Genomic DNA, 26,136 nt, shown 5'->3' with positions numbered 1-26,136 from the left:
AAAACAGGTCGATAACAGTTAGGACATTTCTGGATTGAGATGGTCATTTTGCTGGTTAAGAAACTTTTAACCTGGCCAGGAAACTTTTAGTTAAACTAGGTCGTTTGATGTTTAAGCTGGTAAAGCTGAAGAAGACAAACACGATTCTCTTCAGGATATTCAAATTTCGGGTTGTCATTGGGTTTTTACCACAGCACATATGGTTGTCAAATGATTTATTGACACCCAAATGAGTCACATATGAATCCTAGATTAAATCATCCAGGGATTTAGTCACACAAGTATACTGATACTGTTTTTTGCCTATTGGGGACGTATTTTATTATCACTCCACCCTTGTGTGAATTTAGCCTATGCTTTATATCCCTTTAAAGCTAGCCAAAAATAGGCTTAATATTAGCACAAACAGATATAATTTAAATTATCTGAATCAAAGTGAGGAAATCTCCCAATATGCAACATCACATTTCATATATGATGCATTATTTTGTGTTTGCTGTTGTTTTTGTCATAATCCTAAAATGTACCCTTTAATTTTAAATTTTTATTTTTTACATAATAAAAGGAAGAATAGCCTAATAATAATGATTCTGGGGCAGAATATGTCCCAGGCTTGTTCTCGACATTTTCCATGACATTCACGCAGGTTGCGTACTGATATTGAGTAACTTTTACTCATGGAGATACATTAGATCCCACACTGTAAAATTGACAAAAGATAAAAAGTCAAGGCAATGTGATACATTCAACTTTTTTTATTCTCTCAACTATTGTCTTAAGAAGTTTTCTATGTCCATATTTCATTTTGGTAATTATATAGTTTTATAGGCATGAAAATGTAGGGAAGGACTTGATTTTGTCCATGGGGAATTGATTGGATAATTGTGGTTTTTCTATTGGTGGATCTCATGTGAGTGACAGGTTGTCCCGCCCTCGTGATGGTAAACTCATTGTCCTGCAAGAGGAGGGAAAGTTATTTTGATTAAAGGCACCTGAATTTAAAAAAAAAAAAAAAAAATACTAATGTGCACAAACAAATCCTGCAATATACCATAAAATGTCCATTTTGATTTCATGGGTATTTTAATATGTGAAGTGACCTATGCTATCTTTAATAGTTTTAAAGGGGGGTACACAGACCACAGCATATGACACACAAACAATCCTCAAGAACAGTGATGGTTGTGAACAAATGCAGAAAAGATGAGCACTTCACAACACAACAGATAATGACAAAACATCAAAAATTTAAATAAAGTGAATAAAATGAATTCATAATTTAATTTTTTTTTTCAACCACATATCGTTCCTATCCTGTATGGCAGGGGATCTCAACCTTTCTGACTCCATATAAAATATTTTAGAGCTTGGCATAGCTAGAACAATGTATACTTGTTATAAAAATAACCAAATAACCTTGATATTTTTAAAATAGGTTTAGCTTATTTTAATGCTTGTATTGATTTATCTTAGATCATTTTAAGTCATCTTGAGAACCACTGCTCTAGACTTACAGTGCTTTACTCTGGAACACAAAAAATGGTATTTTGAAGAATGTTGAGAAACAGTTTTGTTTTCCATTGATTGCCATTGTAAGGTCAAAATACAATGAAAGTCAATGGGAAACGAAACTCTTTGATTACCAACTTTCTTCAAAATATCGTCTTTTGTGTTCGACAGGTCCTACAGGTTTGGAACAACATGAGGGTGATTAAATGATGACAGAATTTTCATTTTTGGGTGAACTATCCCTTTAATATTTCAGCAGTGTTGAATTTGAAATTCTTTTAGACAGCTGTGTTTTAACATATCAGGGAATTCTGTTTGGTGTAACATGGGTTTATAATGTAGTTTATTAAGTAAAAAAAAATGTTTTTTTACAGTTCAGGGGTAACAGAACGGACATATAAAAACATTTTCTTTCATTTTCGGGAAGGATATGTTTACAGTTATTTTGTGGTTCCTGATTTTACAGTATAGCCGTGCTACTGAATGAATGCTTTTATTGGGAGGAGGTTTATTATCAGAGATCCGCTCCCACGTCATATCTGTCCATGAGTGTGTCATTCCAATATAGTTTCATTCCAATATAACATCAGCTGTGCCTCCTGTCATAGGGAGTCTCAGGCGGTTCAGTACGTGTCAGGGAGTGGAGAGGAGTGGGCCGTCTTCATGAATTAGTAAGCATTAAGTAAGCGCATGTATGCCGCTTAAAGTTCAGTAAATATAACCAAGCCCAAGACTTCACTAGTGATTCATTCAAATCTCTGCTTCCTCTCTTCCTTCAAAGAAACCAGGAACAATTGCAGCGTTGGCACCTATTAAAACACATGGTGCTTTTCAGGAACTGATCTTGTTGTGAAAAGCAGTAGATTCCTGCAGTTCTCAACTTGAGTCCAAACTTTATTATTCCCATGACATCATTACCAGACTCATCGACTCAAGGTAGTTTGCAATATTGATGGAGAGCGGTACATATGAATTTGAATTCAAGATTTATTCCACACACTCTCGCTCCTGACAGAGGAGGAACTGGCACAGCACCTCAAACCCTGAGATGTGCAACCTGTGAGAACATCTACAGAAAGTATCAAGTGGGTCGACTCATGAATAGATATTTCACACTCTGAGTTTCTTCTTGAAGGTCTCTCATAGGATGTGTGTTCAGAGTTATGTGAAGCTGATGATTGGCTCTCTAAGGCCACATTTACATTACGTGCTGATTTAAATTTACGTTACATGCTTCAAGTGACCCAATTCTGATTTTTTTTCCTCCAATGTGGATATGACCCATGAACGTGTAGGGTTGTAAAATGGCAGAAAATTTCCGTAAACTTTCCAGAAACTTTCCGTGGGTAATTAAGCTGGGGAATTGTGGAAAATTTCCGAGTTGTAAACCTAACAGGAATATACAGGAATTAATTGGAAACTTGGATAATTTACACAAACTGCATAATATGCAAACATAAATATAATTATTTTGTTTGGTTATATGCAGAGATGCATGCAAAGTAATACAAGTTAAAAAAAAAATATAACATACTCCTATGAGTATAACATACTCCCTATGACCCCCCCTCAAAAAAAAAAGAGATTCAAGGGTGTGGCCTCAATAGCCCTGCAGTAAGAAGTGTGATTGAGGAATGCGCAGAGTAGAAATTCAACTGAATTTGCATTAAATCTGGTTGTTTTAATCAAGATTATGCTGCAAGATGTTTTTTTCCCAACTACATTTAAGTTCCCTGTTATAGGCTAACCTGCAATGTTGCAAATTTCCAGTTTATTCCCATTAATTCCCATATATTCCCGTTAATTCTCATGGAAAGTTTCCAACTTTGAAAATTGCCGAAATTTTGCAACCCTACGAATTTGTAAGCAGGAAAAAAAGCATGTGGATTCAGATATTCTCAAATCGGTTTCAGGCTTCATTCATATGTGGAAATAAATCTGATATGAATCGGATACATCTGCCATGTAAGCGGACAGATCGGATATTCCCATGTCAATGTGAGTCGTGCGTCATTAAAAAAAAGCGACGTCGACTCAGGTGGACAACTGCGATCACATGACTCTTTTCAGTGGCACAAAGGAGGACGAAGGCTCAACTCAGTGTTTTGCTGACCTTTAAAGATGGTGCAGAAAGCATCATCATTGATTGTCATTTCGTCTGCATCCATTGCAATTTACGCAGTTTTTACTTCCTTTTCAGCCTAAGCTTTTCCGGGTCAGTACATTGTTTTGCCAAGTGTATAGTATTAATGCATATATCGGATATGTGTCACTTATAGAAGATGTAAGGTGGTCGTCAAAAAAATCGGATATAGTCAGCCAATTAGAATTGGGCATCAAGATCTGCAGTGTAAACACGGCCTAAGTTTTTAAGTGATTTTAATCAAAACCGACCCATATGGAAAGAGCTGCTGCCCACTACTCAAGATATCCATGAATATATTCATAAATTGTCATTTGAAGTAACTCATTATTAGCATATTATGTATATAATACTATTAGCAAAACACCGAAGTGCCTTTAAGGCAAGTCTACAAAAATAAGAATAAGAAGCCAAATTAGTTTCAGAGGGACAAAATTATTGACCAAAACAGTGTTGTTTTATTAGTGCTTCTCTGATTACCTAAAATTTGTTTTGCTGAAAAATATTGTTGCTGAGCAACTTGACCAATTTTTCACCTGAGATCATGACACTCTGAACAGCATATCAAGTTCAGTGACCCAAGACTAATTAGAGACTTTCGGTTTCAGTTTTCAGTTGGCTTAATGAAAACTTTAATTTTGGTTTCAGTGTTATTGTCTGTATTTAAGACCAAACTGGAAATTGGTCCAACAGCTTGTTCTGACTCATGGAAGAGCGTGTGTGTGTGCAACTCATCACACAAAATGAGTTACGTTGATTTGAAAACACAACTTATTTATCCACTAATTACAAACCAAAGTTATCCATTAAATTGAACCTGAACCAGGTTGGAACTCAACAGTTTGTAGTTTGTCGAGGTTTGGGTAGATACTAGATCTCCATGTTTATCATCTATACAATAACAATAGCATGCAATATGTTGTTATGGGCAGAAGCAGAAGCATTCTGCACTTTGATATACCCCTGCATGCACCAAAAATTAAAGCAGAAACATTTTAAAATGGGACTGAAGAGGTTGTTTCATGGACTGCCTCAGTCCACATAATGTCATGATTGCGACTGATTACATCAGGATTGCTCATGCCAACATTTTAACCATTTCCTCTATTTAAAATCCCTCTTCACAGAATGTTATGGAACAATTCAATCCAGGGTTACGTAACCTCATAAACCTGGGAAAGAGCTACGAGAAAGCTGTTTCAGGTGAGCCTTACCTTTCAGTAACTTCCATATAGCATTGTTCTGTATTTTAAGCATTGTCGGGAATTGTAGGGTTGCATTGTTTTATGAAACATTTGGTTATTTGTGAGTCTCTATACTCTATTTATTAGTGGTTGATAATACTGAGTGTTTAATGCTCATATCCAGAGAGCAGACTGACAGATTATTTATAATGCCATACACGTCTGGCCAATTGTTTGAAATAATTAAGATTTTTAATGCTTTTGTATGAAGTCTCTTCTGCTCACCAAGTCATTTATTTGATCAAAAGTACAGTAAAAATAGTAATTTTCTAATTTAATATATTTTATAATGTAATTTATTACTGTGTTCAACACTAAATTTTCAGCATCATTACTGCAGTCTTCAGTGTCACATGATCCTTCAGAAATCATTCTAAAATGACACATCTCCTGTTTTTCCTGGGAAAATAAAAATTATTCCAATTTATTAAGTTTTTAATAATGGCAATCAAATACAAATTTAAACAAAAGGTACATCTAATGATTGATACTTGCAAAATAGCACCTAAAACATAGAGATGAATTATGGAAAGAATGGAGATTTCCTTTTTTGTGTAACATCCCTCACTCCCACTCCCTTTCTTCAGATTGCTAAATTAGAGTTGCAAATCATTTTGAAAAAGCAGGTCTAGTGAACAAAGGGTAGGTTTCATCAAATCTTAAACAAATGTATTATTACTTGAGGAACAGGGTTAGACATAATAACCATACACACAGACAAAACACAACACCTTTTATACAGTTTGTTGTGTCTGGACTGACTGAAAGGTTTAAGTTTTTCCCTCTGCCCTTTTCTTCTATAAACCCAGTGGTAAGGCATTGACTATGTTTATTTGTTCCCCCATAATGTGATTATAGTGAGATTTAGGCAATATTGCTATTAAACTTTACCTCATTTAAACTCAATACTTCGTTGATGTGATTAAGTTGATGTGATTAAGCTCATAATCGCAGTAACCATAATCGTAGTAAAAAATGTGGCTTATGCCAATTTTAATCACAATAAACTAGTGTTGTCAAAAATATTGATATTTCAATATTGAAATAACTGAAATGGTTCTAATACTCCTTTTCTGCAGTTTCGATACACCAATATCAGCTGCACATTCAGTTCTCTCTGACGGTGAATTGACACACAACCGCCTCCTCTCACTTACTCTTCTCATTCGCTCTGGTTGAATAGTGCTTGTATTGTGTATAAATGTACTCATTCCCGCAGGTTTCGCACTCGCAACAAAAGCACACGCACCACTGATCAATAAGTGGCACGCGCACATAAAGCCTGTTCTCAAACAGCTCGCGAGTACCAAATCGATTTCTTTTTCATGGCTTATTAGGCTTAAACGGTCAAATACATACACAATATGTCAAAATGCCCACCTTGCCAAGTATTCAGGTAAATACGGTCAGTTTTGGAGTGTAATTAGCTGAGAGAACATGTTGCGTTTTAGTATATTGGATCCGTGCATAAGCTCTTAAAGTGACAGCAGTCTAATAAACCTGCTGCTTTCTGTCATGTTAGTAAAAGAAGAGAAAAAGAGAAAATCACCCGCTGCTCAAGACTGAATAACTTTTGAAACTTCAATTGTTAGTATTAATCTGTATTTAATTGTACAGTGAAATTTGATTATTTTAAATTCTGTAGTATTTCTTACCCGAATACTACTGTTAGACCCACCTGAAAAACTTAAAAGCATGTTTAAATCATTTGTCTCTTTTCATTCTGTTGTTTATTTGTTCTTATTTTATTACTGACTGTTTACTCACTTTTTTTTTTCTTTTCGTAAATTTAGGTGAATGATTCTAATAAAGCCTTCCTCTGCTGTGTGTAAGCTATTGCAACAAAACTACCCATATTATCCCAAAAAAAAAAAAAAACATTTTGAGATAACAAATTATCTATATAACAGTTTACAGTATACAGCGATTTTCCCCGTGGTATTGAATATTGATATTTTTCAAGGTATCGTATTGAAGTTGGAAATTCCAGTATCGTGACAACTAGGGCTGTAACGATATCACAAACCGAACCGAAAGATTGCGATACACCACCCACGATACGAATCGCGGAACTCTCGTGGCGTACCGCGGTACTCTCACGCCTCCTGCTGCCCATTGTTGAGGTAAATGTCACTTATCTCTAACTAACTAATCTATTAATTTAATCAAAATTTTCTTTGCATACATTTGACTAAATTGCATTAGTAACGACTAATAAGAGCTTTTTAAATTCTGTTCTAAATATTATATTCCAAAGTTCATGTTTTCCAAGTGCATGTCATGTCACGTGACTTGGGAGTGAGCGTCACACGCAGGATGGCTGCTCCGCCTGAGATTGCAGGTCCCCTGGACAGATTTAAGTCTCTTGTGTGGGAACATTTTGGTTTTCCAGTGGAGTACAGGAATGGAATTCGTGTCATAGACAAAGCAGACACAATCTGTCGTAACTGTTTCATTGCTAAATTCTAAATTCATTGCTTTAATTTTGGGCGGGTGGACCTATGCAACTCAGTTTTTCATGACAATCACGGCGCAATACATTACTAAATTTATTTTTGACTAGTTTTGGAGTTATTTATTTAATTTGAGTTTACTCCGTTAAGCTGACTGTACTAAAGAGATAAATGTTTTATTCTAACTATTCTACATTGGAAGTATTTATTTCATTTTTTTTTTTTACTCAGGTATGCTGACTGCACTAAAAATGTGAAGCCAAAGTTAATAAAGAAAAAGTCAAGTTATTTTTGTTATTATTAAGTTAAGTGAATATTGTTCCTTAGCATTGCTGGTAAAATGACATGAACCCTACCCCCTCAGCGAACCAAACCGAACCGTGGCTCCAAAACCGTAAACCGAACCGAACCGTGCCATTGGTGTATCGTTACACCCCTAGTGACAACACTACAATAAATGGGCATGTAAACACTTTAATCACATCTGTTCCACCAAAAAGTGCACATGTGCTTGTGACGTACACAGATGAATTTTTGGAGTGCTAAAGAAACAGTTCATGTTGACAGTTTTGCATGACGAATATAATGCAGTATAATGATGGTCAAAAATGTTCAATAGTCCATAGAAATGCGTTGCATTCGATGTAAGCAGATTAAAAGTGTGGCCAGTACTCAACATATCGGGAATGTGAATAATGGCGGTAAAAAAACTAAAAAAACAATTCTTAGTGAATAATCAGAATAATGAAAATTGCATTTAAAGTGTGTTGTGTAAACATCTTACTGTGATTGTTCTTGAAACTTGTACAGATTGATTAAACAAAATAATATTATCATAATGTTATACTCTAAATGTACTCAAAAGTATTTGAAAAGTTTTAAAAAGCCCTGTCTGTAGATTTTTGAATTTACACAAGACACTTCTGTTAATCGGAAAATTAGGAATGTTGATAATCCCAATGCCACTATATTGTTTTAGAACTAATATACAATGTGCAGCATGTTGTAAATATAGAAAGTGAAACAAATATCTTTGGCTATTCCACCTCAGTAGAATAACACATTCTTATCCTCTCTTTGCAGCCATGGCTCTGGCTGGGAAGCAGTACTTTGATGCTGTATCTAAGATCGGGGAGAACGCAGCCGTATCTCCAGTGTCCAGGGAACTGGGTGAGTCACGGCTAATGCTTTTTATTGAGAACTGCATGAGAACTTTTCCATTTACTCTTCCTATAGCGCCAATTCTCATGTGTAGAGATGTGAAAATGTTAAAGAGGATTATATGGTGTCTTTGTTATAGAGTTCACAAAAGACAAACATCTACTGTAGCTATCACTTCAGTTCATTTGGTTGTCATTAGTGCTGAACACAAATAGACATGTAATCTTTCATTATCACTATTTCCTCTATCGTGTTAAAGATAACATGGGTCATAATCTGTTGTGATAACGTACAGGAATGTGCCATAAAGAATGTTATGTGTCCGAGTCACGTTTCAGTTTCAAGTTCTGTTCAGCATGTTTGTTTGCATGGCATTGTGTCTGCCAGATCATAATAATGGTGGATATGTTGCGTTTATTGTCATGTTTGAGAAATCAGCGTTGATAGCACATGCTCTCACATGTATTCACGGCCTGTTTTTTTGAAAAACTGTCTGTGAAACAGAATGCTTTATGAAACTAATGTATGCAATGGAATAAACATTTCAAACAACACTATGCTAAACTGTTGTCAAATGACTTCAGTACATTGCTTTCCTGGGACCAGAACAAAACTTCTGAGTGTGCTTCTGAAATTAGTGAGGGTGCTCTAGTAGTTCAAGTGCGGACATGATGTGTAGGTAATTAATGGCATTTATATTGAATATTCTTGTAGAGTAGGAGGTTGAATTTTGAATACATTAATTGTTTATTGCTTTAATCTCAGTGGTATTGAGTCATTATGAATTATTATGCAAAGTCATTTAAAAATATTATTCATGATATGAATACAGTGTTTCAATCAGCCGAATAAGGAAGTGTTGTAAAATGCAGTCTACTGTTGCTAAACTGCGGGACGTGCTTGATATTAAACATTGTTATTAAAAGCGCATTAAGCCACAAAAGGGACACTGTTACCCAGGTGGCTTTCTGTGTGTATGCTACGAGTCGGAGCCAAATGCAGAAAAGCAAATGGGCTTTGGATACGCAGTGGGTTTTGTCTTAAGTGAACGTACACAGTTGAGAAAGAAAACGTGTGTGTAACAGTATATTATATCCGTGCAGCTCTTAAAGTGACAGCAGCCTAATAATCCTGCTGCAGTCTGTCATTAATGGTCAAACAACAAATGACAAAGGAAAATCACTCCCTGATCTTGGCTGAATAACTTCAGTATTTTTAAGAAGGGTTAATCTATATTTAATGTGTACAGCAAGATTATGCAGTAGGACTGGGTATTGACACAATTTTCACGATTCGATTTCTATTCGCATGCTTTCGATTCGATATCAATTATTTTGGATGTAGTATATCAGGTACAGTACGTGGCAAATTTTCTAGAAGATAAAATCTCTCAACTAATGCTGTAAAACTACACATGGGAGTCAGTCAGTACTACTATAATAATATTGAAGGTTAAATTAACTTATTTATATACAAACACTTAAATTACACTCAATTATGTATTTATTATAAATAAAGTTTAGAATTACATAATCATATTTCTATTCCTTTTTTTTTTTTTTTGAAATATAAACATTTAAAGGTCCCGTTTTTCGTGTTTTTTTTGAAGCTTTGATTGTGTTTATAGTGTGCAATATAACATGTTCATGTTTCGCGTGTAAAAAAACACAGTATTTTTCACATAATTTACTTATCTGTATACCGCTGTTTCCACTGTCATAAAAATGGGCTGATGACTTCCTTGTTCTATGAAGTCCCTCCTTCAGAAATGCGTAACGAGTTCTGATTGTGCCAGCGGTTCCTGTGTTGTGATTCGACAGCAGCTTAGCGAACCTTGCCCGGAAAGTGCTGCACATAGTTTTACATGTGGATTATAATTTTCGGGAACCGAGTTAAACATAAATTGTAACCATTGATCTCTAAGTACAGCGTCCCTGGGAAGGCCAAACAAAGGTAATTGGACTGCGGGATGAAAATAACAGCGTTTCGACGACATGGCGACAAACACACTCTACAAACGCAACTCTTCCTCTTCTCCGTGGGAGCGCAACAAGACCACACCCCCTTTTTTGTGTATTCCTGTGGGCGGAGGTTAGTCAAAAAACTGTTTTAGTGACGTCATTAAAGAAGGAAGTAGAGGGATGTAGTCCAAACTGGCCGTTCGATGTAGGCGACTTCTGTTAAATAAAATATCTCGCTTGGCATTGAACTTTGAGCTTTAAAATTTTACAGATTTTATTTATACTCTAACAACAACATTACACACTAACTAAAGTTTGAAACATGGGATCACGAAGAACGTGACCTTTAAATCATTGCTGTCATAACTGATTCATTCAAACATGCATTAAATATTGAAGAACATTAAAAAAATTATAATGAATATGTAACAGTGCATATATTTATCAGAATGCTGCTCTCTAGAGTGCACTTTTCTAGCTGACTAACAAGTTTACGGTCACTGAATATGGTTGTTCTGAGGTAAATGTGACGTTACATTGTTTACAAGCTGTTTTATTGACGTCTTTCCGAGGTTGAAACACTGATTGAGTGATTACACAAGATATGATACAGATTTCAGTACGTTGTACTGTATATTTTAACATACCTTCAGATGTTCATTCATGTTTATTTCGTGCTGTAACTGGTATTAAAGTGGAGGAGAGGATGTTCACATGTGCTCGTGCTGCCGCTTCTCTTATTTGAGCAGCCCTAGTTTAAGTCTAAGGGAAACTGATCCTACACCAGTTATTTTGGTCTGCTTCACCCCAGTGCAGGACTTGTAAAACGCAGGTGAGTGAGAGATTCCACCAGATTCGCTTGTGCAGATGTTGGATGAATTGTAGCCGAATACTGTTTCCCAACTGCAAATTAGGAGACTGACTTTGCAAGGTCACCCACGATTACACTTATGCAGGGATTTTGTGTGCGTGTTGACTGGGATAAACTCAGCGAAATCTGCTCTGCCAATATAGACTACTATAATTTCAGCTGAGGCTGCTCTTTTTTTTTGCATTTTTAATCCAATTTTATTTTTCTCTTGGCAGTCTGATCAGATAATGAGAAGAATGAGAAAAAAATCACAGCTGGTATTATTTTCAGTTGATTAGTCAAGCTGGAAATGGAAGGTTAGGTCAAGTCAAGTGCATTGTGGGATACAGTATTGCACACAGTGAGCTCCCTTGTTTACTGCACAGTTTGGCAAATATGCCATGTGTTCAGTGCACACAGATCATTTGCGCACTAATTACATACTGCATACTGCAGAAATGGCATGAGTGGTTTGGTATTTGGTATCATTATGTGAATGTCTGGAGTCTCTTGGGATTCCCTAAAGCATTTTAAATGTTTCTTGCATGACAAACGAGTCATCAGTTATTCCAGTTTTACTTTTTGCTCGTCTTTTAGTCGGGATGACCTTTCCTCGACCTTTTCCTTTGAGGGCCGTAACATTTGGACATCACATTAGTGGTTGTTAACACAATGCCCTCCCTATCCGCAGGCGATAAGAGCTGAAACTTGCCTCTGTTTGGGCAGATAACGTCCAAACGTAGGCCTCGCTTTCCACGTCACCGGTGTTCCTCAGCGACTGGAGCCTCTTGAGCTCTGAGTGCTCGGCTGAGCTGAAACCAGAGCCGCCTTCAGGCAGATGAGCTGACATTAGATATTCTTGAGAGTCACGGACAGATTGACAACCCCCCAATGAGGTCAGGTGTCAGAGAGATGGAGATGCTTTCATTCTTAACCAGTGGCACGAAAGACAGCACATCATCTAGGTGTCCTCTGTGTTTAAACTGTTAAGCCCAACAGGTGTGACGTCCTGCTCGCTGAGAAAAATGACGGCACTGTCGATGTTTGTAGGAGGCACCTTGTTTTGTTGTGGCATTTGACAGCCTAGACTTCCAGAGACAGATGAGCATCAAATTGCTCTTGTAGAGTTCACTGGAATATCATTCAAATGCCTGCATGTGTTTTCATGGAGGTTTGCTGGTACTGTGGAAATGCTAAGTAATGCATGAACGCACATGTGCAGCACGCTTACAATCCTGCTCGGCTACTGTGTGCCTTAGTGGATAAAGAGTCCTCCTTTTACTAGGGATGTGTGCCCGACTAATTTCATTAATGTTTAAATGGAAATTTTGTTACTGACTAGTTGAGTAGTCTAAGAAACCCACAGAAGAAAACAGTCTGTATAAGCTATCCATGTCAAACAAGCTACTTAATCTATGAATCTAACAGTCAAATTCCATACTGAATGCCACTGGAAAATGGGCCATATACATGCACTGTGCTTGCTTTGGATTACAATCATTCTACAGTAAACATAAGCATTCAACATTAGCCAATAGAGACAGACAACTGAATCAGTAGGCAGTGCAGGACAAATAAGTACCAACATGATGTTTAAACCAGTATAAAATGTCACACCGGTATTGTCTCTCATAACCGATAGCATAACAAGCCTGTAAGCAAGATTAATTCTTATATGCCAGGTTGACATGACATAGCCTACACAAACCTTTTCTGTCAAAATACTCCCTCATTTTGCTCGTCTTACGAGTGGACGTTTCTTTAAGCTGTGAGTGACAGGGAAAACAAACTTTTGCCAGGTCTGAGGTAAAATTTAAATGATTTTGTTTTCTGCTCCAGATACACACTTACAAAATAATGCATTATTTTTAATGGTGCTGTAGAACGTGTTTTCAAAAGATGTAATATAAGTCTAAGGTGTCCCCTGAATGTGTCTGTGAAGTTTCAGCTCAAAATACCCCATAGATTTTTTTTTAATTCATCTTTTTAGCTGCCTAATTTGGGGCATTATTAAATATGCGCCAATTCAGGCTGCAGCCCCTTTAAAATCTTGTGCTCCCCTCCCCCGGAGCTCGCGCTTGCCTTAACCAGCATATACAAAGTTCACACAGCTAATATAACCCTCAAAATGGATCTTTACAAAATGTTCATCATGCAACATGTCTAATCATGTGAGTATAGTATTTATTTGCAAGTTTACATTTGATTCTGAATGAGTTTGATAGTGCTCCGTGGCTAAAGCTAACATTACACACTGTTGGAGAGATTTATAAAGAATGAAGTTGTGTTTATGAATTATACAGACTGCAAGTGTTTAAAAATGAAAATAGCGACAGTCTTGTCTCCGTGAATACAGTAAGAAACGATGGTAACTTTAACCACATTTAACAGTACATTAGCAACATGCTAACGAAACATTTAGAAAGACAATTTACAAATATCACTAAAAATATCATGATATCATGGATCTTGTCAGTTATTATTGCTCCATCTGCCATTTTTCACTATTGTCCTTGCTTGCTTACCTAGTCTGATGATTCAGCTGTGCACAGATCCAGACGTTAATACTGGCTGCCCTTGTCTAATGCCTTGAACATGAGCTGGCATATGCAAATATTGGGGTTGTACATATTAATGATCCCGACTGTTACGTAACAGTCGGTGTTTTGTTGAGATTCTCCTGTTCTTCTGAGGTCTTTTAAACAAATGAGATTTATATAAGAAGGAGGAAGCAATGGAGTTTGAGACTCACTGTATGTCATTTCCATGTACTGAACTCTTGTTATTCAACTATGCTGAGGTAAATTCAATTTAATATTCTATGGCACCTTTAAAATGTAACATTAACATGATAGTAACTTTGAACATAGCATTTGGAATAAAAAAAAAAGAAAATGTAAACTAGCAATAGCAGCAGCAGTATAGTTTACGTCCCTACATTAGATCAGTGTCATCCAGATTAAGTGTATATGTTAGGAGTGTGATTATGCTCATGTTGACCTGGTTACAGAACAACAACATAAAAAGTGGACTCTGCTCTCTTGAATTAATAGTTACTCAACATAGTTTTTTCCCTGCAGTTCACTCTTACCAGTTAACACTTACACTACAATTCAAAATTTTGAGGTCAGTAAGGTTTTCAGAAATACACTAAAAACAGTAATACTGTGAAATATTATAAAATAACTTTCTTTTCATATATTTTAAAATGTAATTTATTCCTGCGATCAAAGCTAAATTTTCAGCATCACTACTCCAGTCTTCAGTGTCACATGATCCTTCAGAAATCATTCTAATATGCTGATTTGCTGCTCAAGAAACATTCGATTATCAAGTTGTGCTGTTATCAAAGCTAGTTGCAGCTTTAGTGCTCATATCATAAGGACCTGATTAGTTTGTGCCCCATGACCAAAACCCCAGCTGTTCCTGTATCCTCTGGGATACTTTTAAATACACTTTTTTTGTTTGTTTTTTTTTTTTTTTTTTTTTTTAAATGCCCTCGCTAACTTCCCTCTGTCTTGTTCACTCGGATGTATGTATGTCATTGCTTACGTCCACTACTGATGGAAACCTTGCAATATGTTTAAATGGAATGCCTTAAAGGAACACTCCACTTTTTTTGAAAATAGGCTCATTTTCCAACTCCCCTAGAGTTAAACAGTTGAGTTTTACCATTTTCGAATCCATTCAGCCGATCTCCGGGTCTGGTGGTACCACTTTTAGCATAGCTTAGCATAGTTAATTGAATCTGATATTACGCTATCCTGTTTGCACAGAGAGTGTGCCTTGCAACCATGGAGACATTTGTGCGAGGCGCTGCGTAATATCATTGCGCCTGCTGCACCCATGGTACGGCAGCAAAGTTCCTTGATTATTACGCCGGAATGTGTATAGTTCCTAGCCATATCGGCCTAGAAAATCGCAACTTTTCATTTTCCATCGGTCTTAGTACACGATGTAACTACAGAAGTGTCAAGTTTTAAATAGGAAAAATATTGAAACTCTTTGGTCGTTTTTGAGTGAGATGCTAACAGTCTAATCAGTTTCAATGAACTATGCTAAGCTATGCTAAAAGTGGTAACGCCAGACCCGGAGATCGGCTGAATGGATTAGAAAACAGTAAAACTCAACTGTTTAACTCTAGGGGAGTTGGAAAATGAGCCTATTTTCAAAAAAAGTGGAGTGTTCCTTTAAACCCTTGATCATTTGTTGGTAAATCACTGAGTTGCTATTGTGACGTCACAATCGTGTTGCATTGTGGTCTGTGGATCTGCCTGAAATGTACAAATAAGTAGACTCGCTCCCTCTGTCAAAATCAAGGGGTAGAGGGTCTGTCCAAATAAACTTTCCTCATCCACTTGACGAAGTTGAACGCACTTCAAAATAGTGGCGGGGATTCACCCGAAGAGAAATACTATGGGAAGTTCATGAGTGTATGTATAAAAGTTGAGTTAAACACAGCCCTGAATTGCTCTTGCTGCCTTTAACCTCAAGACACTTTTGACAATATATAACCATGTTTGCAAAAATCAGTTTGCACTTGCTGTTTTCAACCGCCTGTATTTAGGGAGCCTGAGAGGCAAAGAGAAGTGAATTTGTATGCTATTTTTCATCTGAAATCCCCTGGCTGCTTCTGTGCTCAAAAAACACTTGGAGCATTGTGATATTACTGTGCTTTCATTCAAAACAGTCTTTCTCCTTCCCTATATCACTTCATTTTATGATCACACTGACTGTTTAGAACCATTAAAATGCTCGGCAGAACAAAAACATAAAGACACAACAGATTTAATGCACCATTATAGGCACAATATGTAAGATTTTTTGGATTAAATATCCACAAACCACTAGAACAATGTTATATATTTTGTTGACTTGTGTACTTGAATTATCCCAAATGGTTCCAACAATGTTTAAACCCAGAGAAATCAGCCATTTTAACCAGTGTAATGACAGTGATTGCTCCCCATCAGCTGTGGAGGTGAAGACGACAACTCCCATGATTCCACACTCATTCACGGCTTTATCAAGCTACGCCTTTTGTTATTGTTTTGAATAAGCGACCTCTAGCGGCCAAACTTACATACTGTGCCTTTAATGCCGGGTCTGTTTTTACTGAAATATGTCAACTCAACATCTTTCCTTTATTCCTAATTCTTTGTATGTTTTAATAGATCACACATTATATTTCTCATCTCATCCCTAATTATCCTTATTAGATAGCGTGGACAACAAAAAGGTAAAGATGTGGTTTTCTCTGCTTGTTTTGTTATGTAATGCTTATAGTGGGTCAAATATTTCTTCACTTTGTCAGGAGTGTTTGGGTTTAGTTGACCCCACCTGTTGCCTGGTGTTGTCTTTCGGGAAGAACACACAAACAAAGCAGGAGTGAACCACAGCCCAGGAAGATGCAAATCAGCCTCCGTGTTTCTAGAGTGACACAATCCTCTGCTTATCATCATTGTGCATCAGGGCATGAGTCTCTAAGTCAGGAGATCAGCCCACTCCTGACACGTTTCATTTTTTGCCAGTTTTGCTTTTTTTTTAAACAGACTGAAGGATGTTATGAACCAACGTTGAGACTTTGCTCCAGTCTGCTTGTGTTTGCTTTCCCTCTGATTGACTACACTGATATTTCCACCTTTTGTGTAAAACACCTGAACCTTCTATGGAAAAGGATTTGTTCAGCTACAAAAGACAGTCATTGTGTACTCATACCTTCATGGTATTAAACCCACAGACTAGGGTTGCCTGAACAATCATTAAAAGATTTCAATCACGATTCAAACACCCATGTGATCTTATTCCTAAATGACGATGATTCGGCTATGTTTATTAAACTTTTGACAAGTACGATCAGAGCAAACATTCAGATCTGTGTTGGCGCTGTGCTGAGCCAGAGAGAGCAGTTGTCATGTACAGGTATGAAACAGCTTCACAAACAGTCTTTTGAACCACACAGTATCATCATTTCTCTGTTAAAATAATTCAAATGATCAAGTTACTGGGATAAAAGTTTATAGTTTGGATATAAACTCTGATGTCAAGGGTAGCGATCAAAATAGCGAAAATCAGTTTTTGAAAATAACTTGACTCCTTAGTTAAAGATTGAATCAATCATTACACCATTACGACAGTTAAAAAATGGATTTGTCATTGAATCATTCATTCAAGAAAATCAATCAAAAACGCTGAGTCATTCAGTAAGGAAACAAGTGAAGTCATTGAATTATTCACTTTTTAATTAATTTGAATGAATTCAAATTAAATATTTTTAAATGGACTGCAGCAATGAACATTTTGTCACAACCTCTTGTAAATTACATGTTATTTTGTTTAGTTGTCTATTCAGAATCATGGTAGAATTGTGATCTCTTTAAAAAATAAATAAATAAATGTGATTTCTCAGTTTATCCAGAATTGTGCAGCTCTACCAAATGCTGTTATATTCCAGTGTAACACAAAAGGAGAATTTCTGAAGAATCCTTATGCAGATCTTCTCGGTATAACCAAGACTCTTGAAAGTCACTCTAAGAAGGACAAAAAAGCACGATAAAAGCGGTCCATACAACTCATTGTTTATATAACCAAGTCATCTGAAACTATACGCTAGCTTTGAAATTTGTCCATTCAGTTTTGAAAATCAGTGCAGAAATGGACCACACCAGGTTTGAGGTCAATGATGCCAAATGCTAGTCGTTCTCAAATGTCTTGGCTAAATGCTGACAATTTTACTTGTAATTTCAGTCTGTTCCTCATTGTAGACTTCAGAACAAGACTTCAATATGGAGCTTTCATAATGTTTTTGTCCTTTTTGGAGATTGACAGTATTTATTGTATATAAAAAAGCTGTGTAAAAGATTCTACAGAAATTTTAACAGCATCTAGGTTTGGAGCAACATGACATTGAGGAAATATTGACAGGATTTTAATTTTTGGCATAGCAATTCCATTCTGGTATGATTCGGGTCATTAAACTGAATAATACCGAACTGAATCACCTCACCAAACCAAATGCTTTAACTTTTTAAGTTCTTTTCCTGCTTTTTGTATTTATTGAAGTATAGTGTTTGTAAAAGAATAGGTATTCTTTTTTTAGTCTCATTGTTGAGTTTTTTTTTTTTTTTTTTCTTCTTTTTTTCACAATGTCACCTGCTCTGGTGTCCACACCCCTCTTGCTTGATTTGTGTTACAGTGAAAGCAGCAGTGGCCGCCGGTCCCCGACACACACACACAGACACACACGCACTCACTCCCTCACTGGTGCCACAAAGGAAGCTTTTTACCAGGACGTTCTGGTGACCTTTAGTCTCCTGTGTTGTTTGAACTGTGCTTAGCAAGGCTGGCCACAGGACAGCAGTCAACACACATACAAATCAGCCTCAGAATTATTGCTTGTTTGTGTCAGTTTAGCCCTTAAACTTAGATTATATTGAGTAAAAGCTAATTTCATTTAAATAAACAACTCAGTCCATGTTATGCATCAGTTGGTGCGTTCTTTGGGAATCAAACCCATTAGCTTGTTTAGCTCCCTGATCTGCCAGTCACAAGAGCCTAAAGAAAATTATCTTCATTTACTTCATTACTACCCTCATGTCATTCAAAATCTATAAGACTTTCACTCTTCTTTGAAACACAAGACTTTTGGGGCCAGATTTACTAAAAAGGGCAAATTAGCATGAGAGCGCAATTACAAAAAAGTTCAGATGGGAGTGGATCTACTGATGACTCACAAATTAAAGAACACAGATGTAGCCGGATAATTTCCATAATGACCAACACAATCTACCAAGGTAGATAAGGTAAATAATGGCAAAAATACCAGTAAATTGACTAGCGCAAACCTTAGTAAATTACCTTGCATGATTCATTTAAATACTCTCCTCCCATAAATGTTGCTTCTTAAACTCCTACAAATGCCTATGCTATAAGGTCAGCCACAAATAAAAATAACTGTCATGCTTTTTCAGCACTATTTTTTTATTTTTATTTTTTTTACTGCATGTCTTTAGTAAATCCTATCAGTTGTTTTTTTAACGGCAAAAGAGGGTTTGCGCTGGTGCAAGCTGTTAGTAAATCTGGCCATTAAGCTGGGTGCACACTAAAAGATTTTTAAAATGTGAGAGAGCACAAACATGAGGACAAAAAAATCCTAGATTTAACAGTTTTTGTGTGGTGTGCCGTGATGTGACAGAGACAACACAACACACACGAACAGATTTTCAACCAGAGACCCGACTGTGAACACGGGAAATCTTGCAAAATCTCGAGACATCCATTGCAGAAGCTATTTCTGACCAGCTCTTCTCCTTGTCGAGTCTATTGCGGTATGTTTTATAGGACACGTTGTATAATCACTCATGCTCTTGCCACAAATCGACAATCTGATCGTCCATCTCTGCTGTCCAAATCCATTTAACTTTGTGCTGCACCATGACTGTGTTTGTTATGCTTCGACTTCTGTCAGCTCACTTCTGATTTGATATTGTTTCTTTTCACGTGGTAATCTCCAGAGCATGCGCGCGTTTATCCAGTAATCGGAAACGATTAGTCGTTGAAGTTATTTAAAAGGTGTGAGAGCCCTGTTTGTACAAGAGTTGATTATTGTGATCATTACTATTAATAAATAATTTTTTAATGCTGCTGTTGATGCTATTTTCACGGCAAGTCTAGCAATGTCGCCCTGTAACCGTGGAAAAATCACTGCGACACACAGCCTCTTGTGACTCAAGTACTCCTCTCATGGGATCTGCTATCCTAGTATACGTTGCTTACTAAGAGCAGTTATCATTTGTGTAAGTCCATCTAGAAATAGTGTGGTTGAAAGCCGTGAGTTTTGATTTGTTGTACACACTGGTTCTCTGTTTCATGCTCGTTGTAGCTGGAATGTTTGCTGTTGTTGTCTTTGATAATACAGAAGCGTTGGATGATCTATGATCTATTGTATCACAGAATAACTGTCGACTGTAAAGCACTGGTCATGTCGCTGTTATGTCTCTGCAGTCATTGTCTGCCTGCAGCTTTTGTTCTTAGCAGTGGAAGTTTCTGTGTCTGACTGGGCGGCACCTACAGCTGCTATGATCAAAGTCTGTGGGTGGAAACACATTACCTCTCCCATCACAGTTCATCCTGCCATTCACCTTCAATTACTATAACATTCAAATTCAGGTGGCTTGACCAACAAGCTCTGGCCCTTATGAATCAATGAATCAATTGTCAGCTAATCTTTTCGAGGATTCTCACGGTCAAGGTAAACCTGGAAATGTCAGAGAACTGAAACTTTCTCAGGACTTTCAGGCCTGTTGAAGTTAGAAGTTTTTAGGTATGCTATATTGGCTAGATAAGGCTTTTTTTAGATGCGAGTCTCCTTTAAATCCTTATTCAGAAGTCTTTGGTTAAAAGGGCCTTCCTGCAACTTTTTGTATGCAATATGGCAATTATGTTTTCATTTACAGCTTATCATTTCAATTCAATTCAATACTGTGATGGGCCAAACTTGATTGAGAGTCATGGCTGAGCCACAAATAAATGCTGCATTATATTAAACTATATTATATTAAAATTCTAACATTTACTTTTTTATTAAATTCACTTGGATAAGAGATACATTTAACCTTTTAGAACATGAAGCTACAATCGGTGGTTTTCACATATTTAGTTTTTTTGACTGTAAAATTCAAAAACAATGTGCTATCTTCAAGTGCAAGGCATAATTTTTTTCAGAAAACAAATGGCAATAAATGATAAATTACAGTTATCGATCAGTATAGGTTACAGATATTATTACAGATATCAATTACAGATATTGATTACTGTGTGTGTGGTGAGTTAGTAAATAAAATTTAAATAGACAATAAAACAGGAACAAATTTACTGATTTGTTTGGAAAAAATGAACTATAATACATATATAAAAGTATTTTTTTGTGACACTGGGTTGAACAAAACAATGTGCTATCTTCAAGTGCAAGGCATAATTTTTTTCAGAAAACAAATGGCGATAAATTACAGTTATTGATCATTACTGTGTGTGTGGACAAAAAAATGGGAACAAATTTACTGATTTTTCACTTCAAAGTGGAAAAAATGAACTATAATACATATATACAAGTCTTTTTTGTGACACTGGGTTGCACAGTTTTCACTCAGGAGATTTTTTTTTAATTTTTTTATTTTTTTTCCCTACTTAGCCACTTCCCACGTCTTCTCAGAAATCATCCCAGTCGCCTCTTCTGCTCTGTACTCCTTCATTCGCCATGTTTGTGTTCATTTCTTTTATTATTTTATGCAATCCAAAACACACTAACCTGCCTTGCTCCATATCTCTTTGTTCAAATCCTTTCTTTCCGCTCTCTCCGGAAGCTGCTATTATTTGCTGACTGAAAGCATTACCATTATAATTACCGTAATAAGCCATATATTGCCGAAAAGTGCATCTTGTCTACTGTCAGGAGCATTTTTGATGAAGAGTTACGGTAACATGAATGCAGCTTGGTTGGGTTAAAAAAGATAAATTAGAAATGAAGTTGTTTCAATGGCATGTTTTTACCTATTTGCTCTGTGACATGACAGGCAGGCCAAATCAAAGGTAATCACAGGCCAGCTTTGGCCTGAGGGCCCTGATTTGAACATCTTTGGAGCTTTGGATCCGATCAATATGTTTTATGTATGTATGCAGACAGATATGAAACTATCTGTCCTTTTTGAGTGCCTAGGCCTTTATTCAATCTTGCATTATGCTGTTGTTGTTGTCATTATTGAAGGACAATACTAACAATGTTTATGAGAGAGCAGTAGAATCACAGAGAACTGTTTACCGCAGTCCACTGCATGTACTTCCTGAACACTGGGCCAGTAAACATCTTGAGACATGGCTCCGGATAGGATGGTTTACACTTTGCTTGGCCTAATCTTTCTTTTATGGCATTGCCGCAGGCACACATAAACAAACTCACATGCCTCAAGTGGAGCTGATAAGACATCCAGGCTGATTCAGGGTCAGAGAGCAGATAAAGTTAAAGTGGGTCAGCTGAGGCAGAGAAGGGAACCCACACCTGCTTCTCTCAGGTGGCCTTGTGACTCATGTGACTCAGGACCGAGGCTGGCTTCATGTTCTGGATCTCTGTCCCCGCCCCTCGTCTCATTCACTTGGCCTCACCTTGACTTTTTATTTTTCTCAGAGTTTAAACAACATGGTCTGTTTAGCACCACATGGCTAGAGCTGGAGCTTTTGGGTGGCAACCACTGACAACGATATGGCCGATTTAAGTTCACCCAAAAATGAAAATTCGGTCATTTACTCACCCTCATGTTGTTCCAAACCTGTAAGACTTTCGCTTATCTTCGGAACGCTAATGAAGATATTTTTAATGAAATCTGAGAGATTTCTGTCCCTCCACAAACAACCTTTGCAAACTGACACTTTGATGCTTTAAAAAGTTCATAAAGAGATTTGAATTGAGTGGTTTAGTCCAAATTTTCTGAAGAGATCACTTTATATGCTGAACAGATTGAATATAGGCTTTTATTCACATATAAACATTGATCAGTGAGCATAAACAGAAGCTCAACCGAACCTGCTTGACGCAAGAGATAGAACTCTTCTAGAAGCTCAAACGTGCTGCGTGACATGAGAATGAACCTCATTGGTTCGTCATGCGAACATGCTTGATTTTCTGTTTACCACAACTGTTGTGTGTTGATGAATGTTTATATGTGAATATGAGCCTAAATTCAATCTGTTCATCATATAAAGCGATCTCTTGAGTCTCTTCAGAAAATTTGGACTAAAATGCTTAATTCATATGGAGTAGTTTTACGGTCTCTCTTATGAACTTTTTGAGGCGTCAAAGTGGTAGTCAATAGAGGGACAGAAAGCTCTCAGATTTCATTAAAAAGGTCTTCATTTGTGTTTCTGAAGATGAACGAAAGTCTTGGAACAACATGTGAGTGAAGAATTAATTACAGAATTTTCATTTTTGGGTGAACTAACCCTTTAAGGCTGACATATTCATACTAAACTCCAAAAAACATTGCCCCTAAATTCCTTCTCAAAAGCTCCCCTCAAACTGCTAAACCGCTACCCTCAACAAAAAAACATTGCTTTCTATCATGAACAGATTTAATTTGGCTTTCACATTGAGCTTCTTTTTATGAGTTTGAATTGACATGAGGGTGACTAAATGATGACTGAATTTTCACTTTTGTTTTGAATAAACTATTTTCATGAATTGAGAAATCAACTTTTCCTTGAGCTTTTGATATATAAGAATATCCTGTAAGATTCAGAACTGAAAAGTTCCTTGTCAGTCCAAAAAGCTTTTATTGACACCAAGCCCATTGAACGACTGATCCTGGAACGTGCCTATAGATGGGTGAAACGCCGCCTCCACAGGAGAAATCAACGCCTACTTCTTCATTGCAAGGTTAACCCCGCCCACTGGCATGTTAGTGGGATGAGGAGGAGAGGAAAGTGATACAGGACTAAAAATAACTTTACCATTCAAAGGATCCTAATGCTTGGAATATGGTTATTTATTTTCAACAATGTAAATGTCCCAGTTGAGGTTTATTTATTTCTATTCGGTATTCACTGTGGATTCTTTGGTAAATCAATCGCATTTCGGCGCAGGCTTTGCAAACAGACTTTTATGATATGGATTCGACAGTAATGTAACTTGCATGTTACTTACAAGTTACTCCTATCGTTCTAATGCCTGATCTGATATGTAATGATTCATGTACAGTCAGATGCTCTTTGTCTGTGTGTCAGTAAATCAAACCAGTGACTAATGGTCAACTTCACGTTGTTTCTCTTAGTAGGATGAAAATAATCTTATTTAAACAGTGATTCAATTATATAAAGAAAACGATCAAAGAAAGCTCCCTTTTGCAATTGTTTGGAGCTGTCAATCAAACAGCGCGTGACTGGACTCGCACCAAAACTCCCGCTTTATTCAACGAATCTCTTAGTTATATCGCGTTTGCACTGTTAGTTATGATGAAAGCATTTGTTAGTGTACAGAAATTGAGTTGCAATGATAAGCGCACGAAAGCAGTGATCTCAACATGTCTGTTATCGGCTACAAAGTTCATCACTGCAACCTTTGATGCCACAATCTAAATATTATGCCATAGATCTAAATGTAATGCTGTAATCAACACTTTTCACGATTAGTTAACCTCGAGAGCTGTAATATTAAAAATGCGCTAAAAGAGAGAGTAATACTTAGCAATTTCATATGCAAAGATGTCAGCCAATCACAGCAGTGGCCGTTTACACTGAAGTCTTACAACAGACACGCCCCTTAAAACAGAGCGTTCACATCAGAGTGCTAAAATCAATGCCTTTTTATTTCTAAATGATGACAATTTTGGATGTAAAATCCATACTAACATTATAAGTGCACCCCAAGAAACATTATAAAACAATAAAACAACGCAGTTCCTTTAATATCAGCCATAACATTAACGTATTATCAGCTTATCAGACCCAACCTTCACATTGTACACTGTACACAGTACAGTATTAATCCATAGTTCATTTGTTTGGTCATTTTAAAGACTATGGGCCCTATAATACACCCGGCGCAATGCGACGCAAGGCGCAGCGCAAGTGTGTTTGCTAGTTTGCGTCCGGCGCCGTTCGCGTTTTCCCGTTCAGCGCCACGTCCTTAAATTAGTAAATGCATTTGCGCCAGTTAGTGCGCCCATGGGCGTGCTGGTCTAAAAAAGAGGTGTGTTCAGGCACATTGCTATTTTAAGGAGCTGAAAATAGACTGCGCCATGGACCAACTCAAACCTGGTCTAAAGTCTAAAGTCAATGGCGCAATATTTTGTTGTTAGAACGCGTTGATAGAAACTGCGCTTCTGGGCGCGTCCACAGTGCGCGTTGACTTTGCTTATTACACACAGGGATGCGCATCACACAAACATGCCAAATATTAAAAACAAAAGGATTACAGTGTAAAAGAATATTATTGTGTAGGTTACATAAATATAAAAATGTAATGATGAATAGTCATTGCGTGTATTAGAATTAGGCTATCTATTTTCAATTCGGCCTATGACTACTTATAATGATGAACGAAATTGGCTAATTAATTGAACAATCGTGCCAATACACACACACATATATATTAACTGACTCATCGCGTGTACGCCATGTAAATAGCAATCCGCCATGGCGCGAGCGCATCTCGCTCTTAAAGGGAATGGGAGATGACTCTCTGATTGGTTTATTGAACGTTACGCCCATTACTCATTAAGAGAATAGGGACAACCCATTTCAAAAATGCGCCCCGGCGCACGGACCGTTTTTCCGTCGTTAAAATAGCAAAAGTGGATTTGGACACGCCCTGAGTGCACCTGCGCCGTGCGCTTTACACTTTGCGTTTAGATCGTTAAAATAGGGCCCTATAACTTTGACAAGTTTCTAGGTGTATATAAATTTGCCAAGTCAGATTTGCTGCATTCTGTTTATCATCTCACATTATTTTGTCTTCGCCTCACTATCTGCTGCCAATAGTTAACATGTTGTGTTTGGTACTCTGAGAGAGTGACCCAAGAAGTCATGTGACTGAAGAGAGAGACCGAGCGAGCGAGAGTGACTGTATTATTGTTTCTATGGAAAACATTCTTATTTTCTTCTTCCACATCTACACGCATCAGTCCCTAGGGCAGGGATAAAATCTCTTCGCAGATGTCAGAGAGAATTAGCTCTCGTTGGTGCCGAGCAAGAACTTGCTGTCTGTCCCTCCGTCTCTCTGTCCGACTATCAAATCCATTTCTTAAGGGTGTTTGAGAATTGCCTCTCA

At 37.1% G+C, this 26,136-nt stretch overlaps 1 protein-coding gene across 1 annotated transcript in view; it reads left to right on the top strand.

Annotated features, from left to right (window-relative positions):
• Positions 1 to 26,136, top strand: part of baiap2l1b (BAR/IMD domain containing adaptor protein 2 like 1b) — a 73,912-nt gene that overhangs the window by 450 nt on the left and 47,326 nt on the right. The window contains exons 2-3 of the mRNA XM_048187124.1: positions 4,780 to 4,855; positions 8,433 to 8,519. Coding sequence (XP_048043081.1) covers positions 4,780 to 4,855; positions 8,433 to 8,519 — 163 coding nt within the window. The remainder of the gene's footprint in view (positions 1 to 4,779; positions 4,856 to 8,432; positions 8,520 to 26,136) is intronic.

The sequence above is a fragment of the Megalobrama amblycephala genome, linkage group LG1 (assembly GCF_018812025.1).
Source record: "Megalobrama amblycephala isolate DHTTF-2021 linkage group LG1, ASM1881202v1, whole genome shotgun sequence".
NCBI classification, from domain to species: domain Eukaryota; kingdom Metazoa; phylum Chordata; class Actinopteri; order Cypriniformes; family Xenocyprididae; genus Megalobrama; species Megalobrama amblycephala.
The sequence above is the reverse complement of the archived record's forward strand: the minus strand, read 5'-3'. Positions and strand labels throughout refer to the sequence as shown.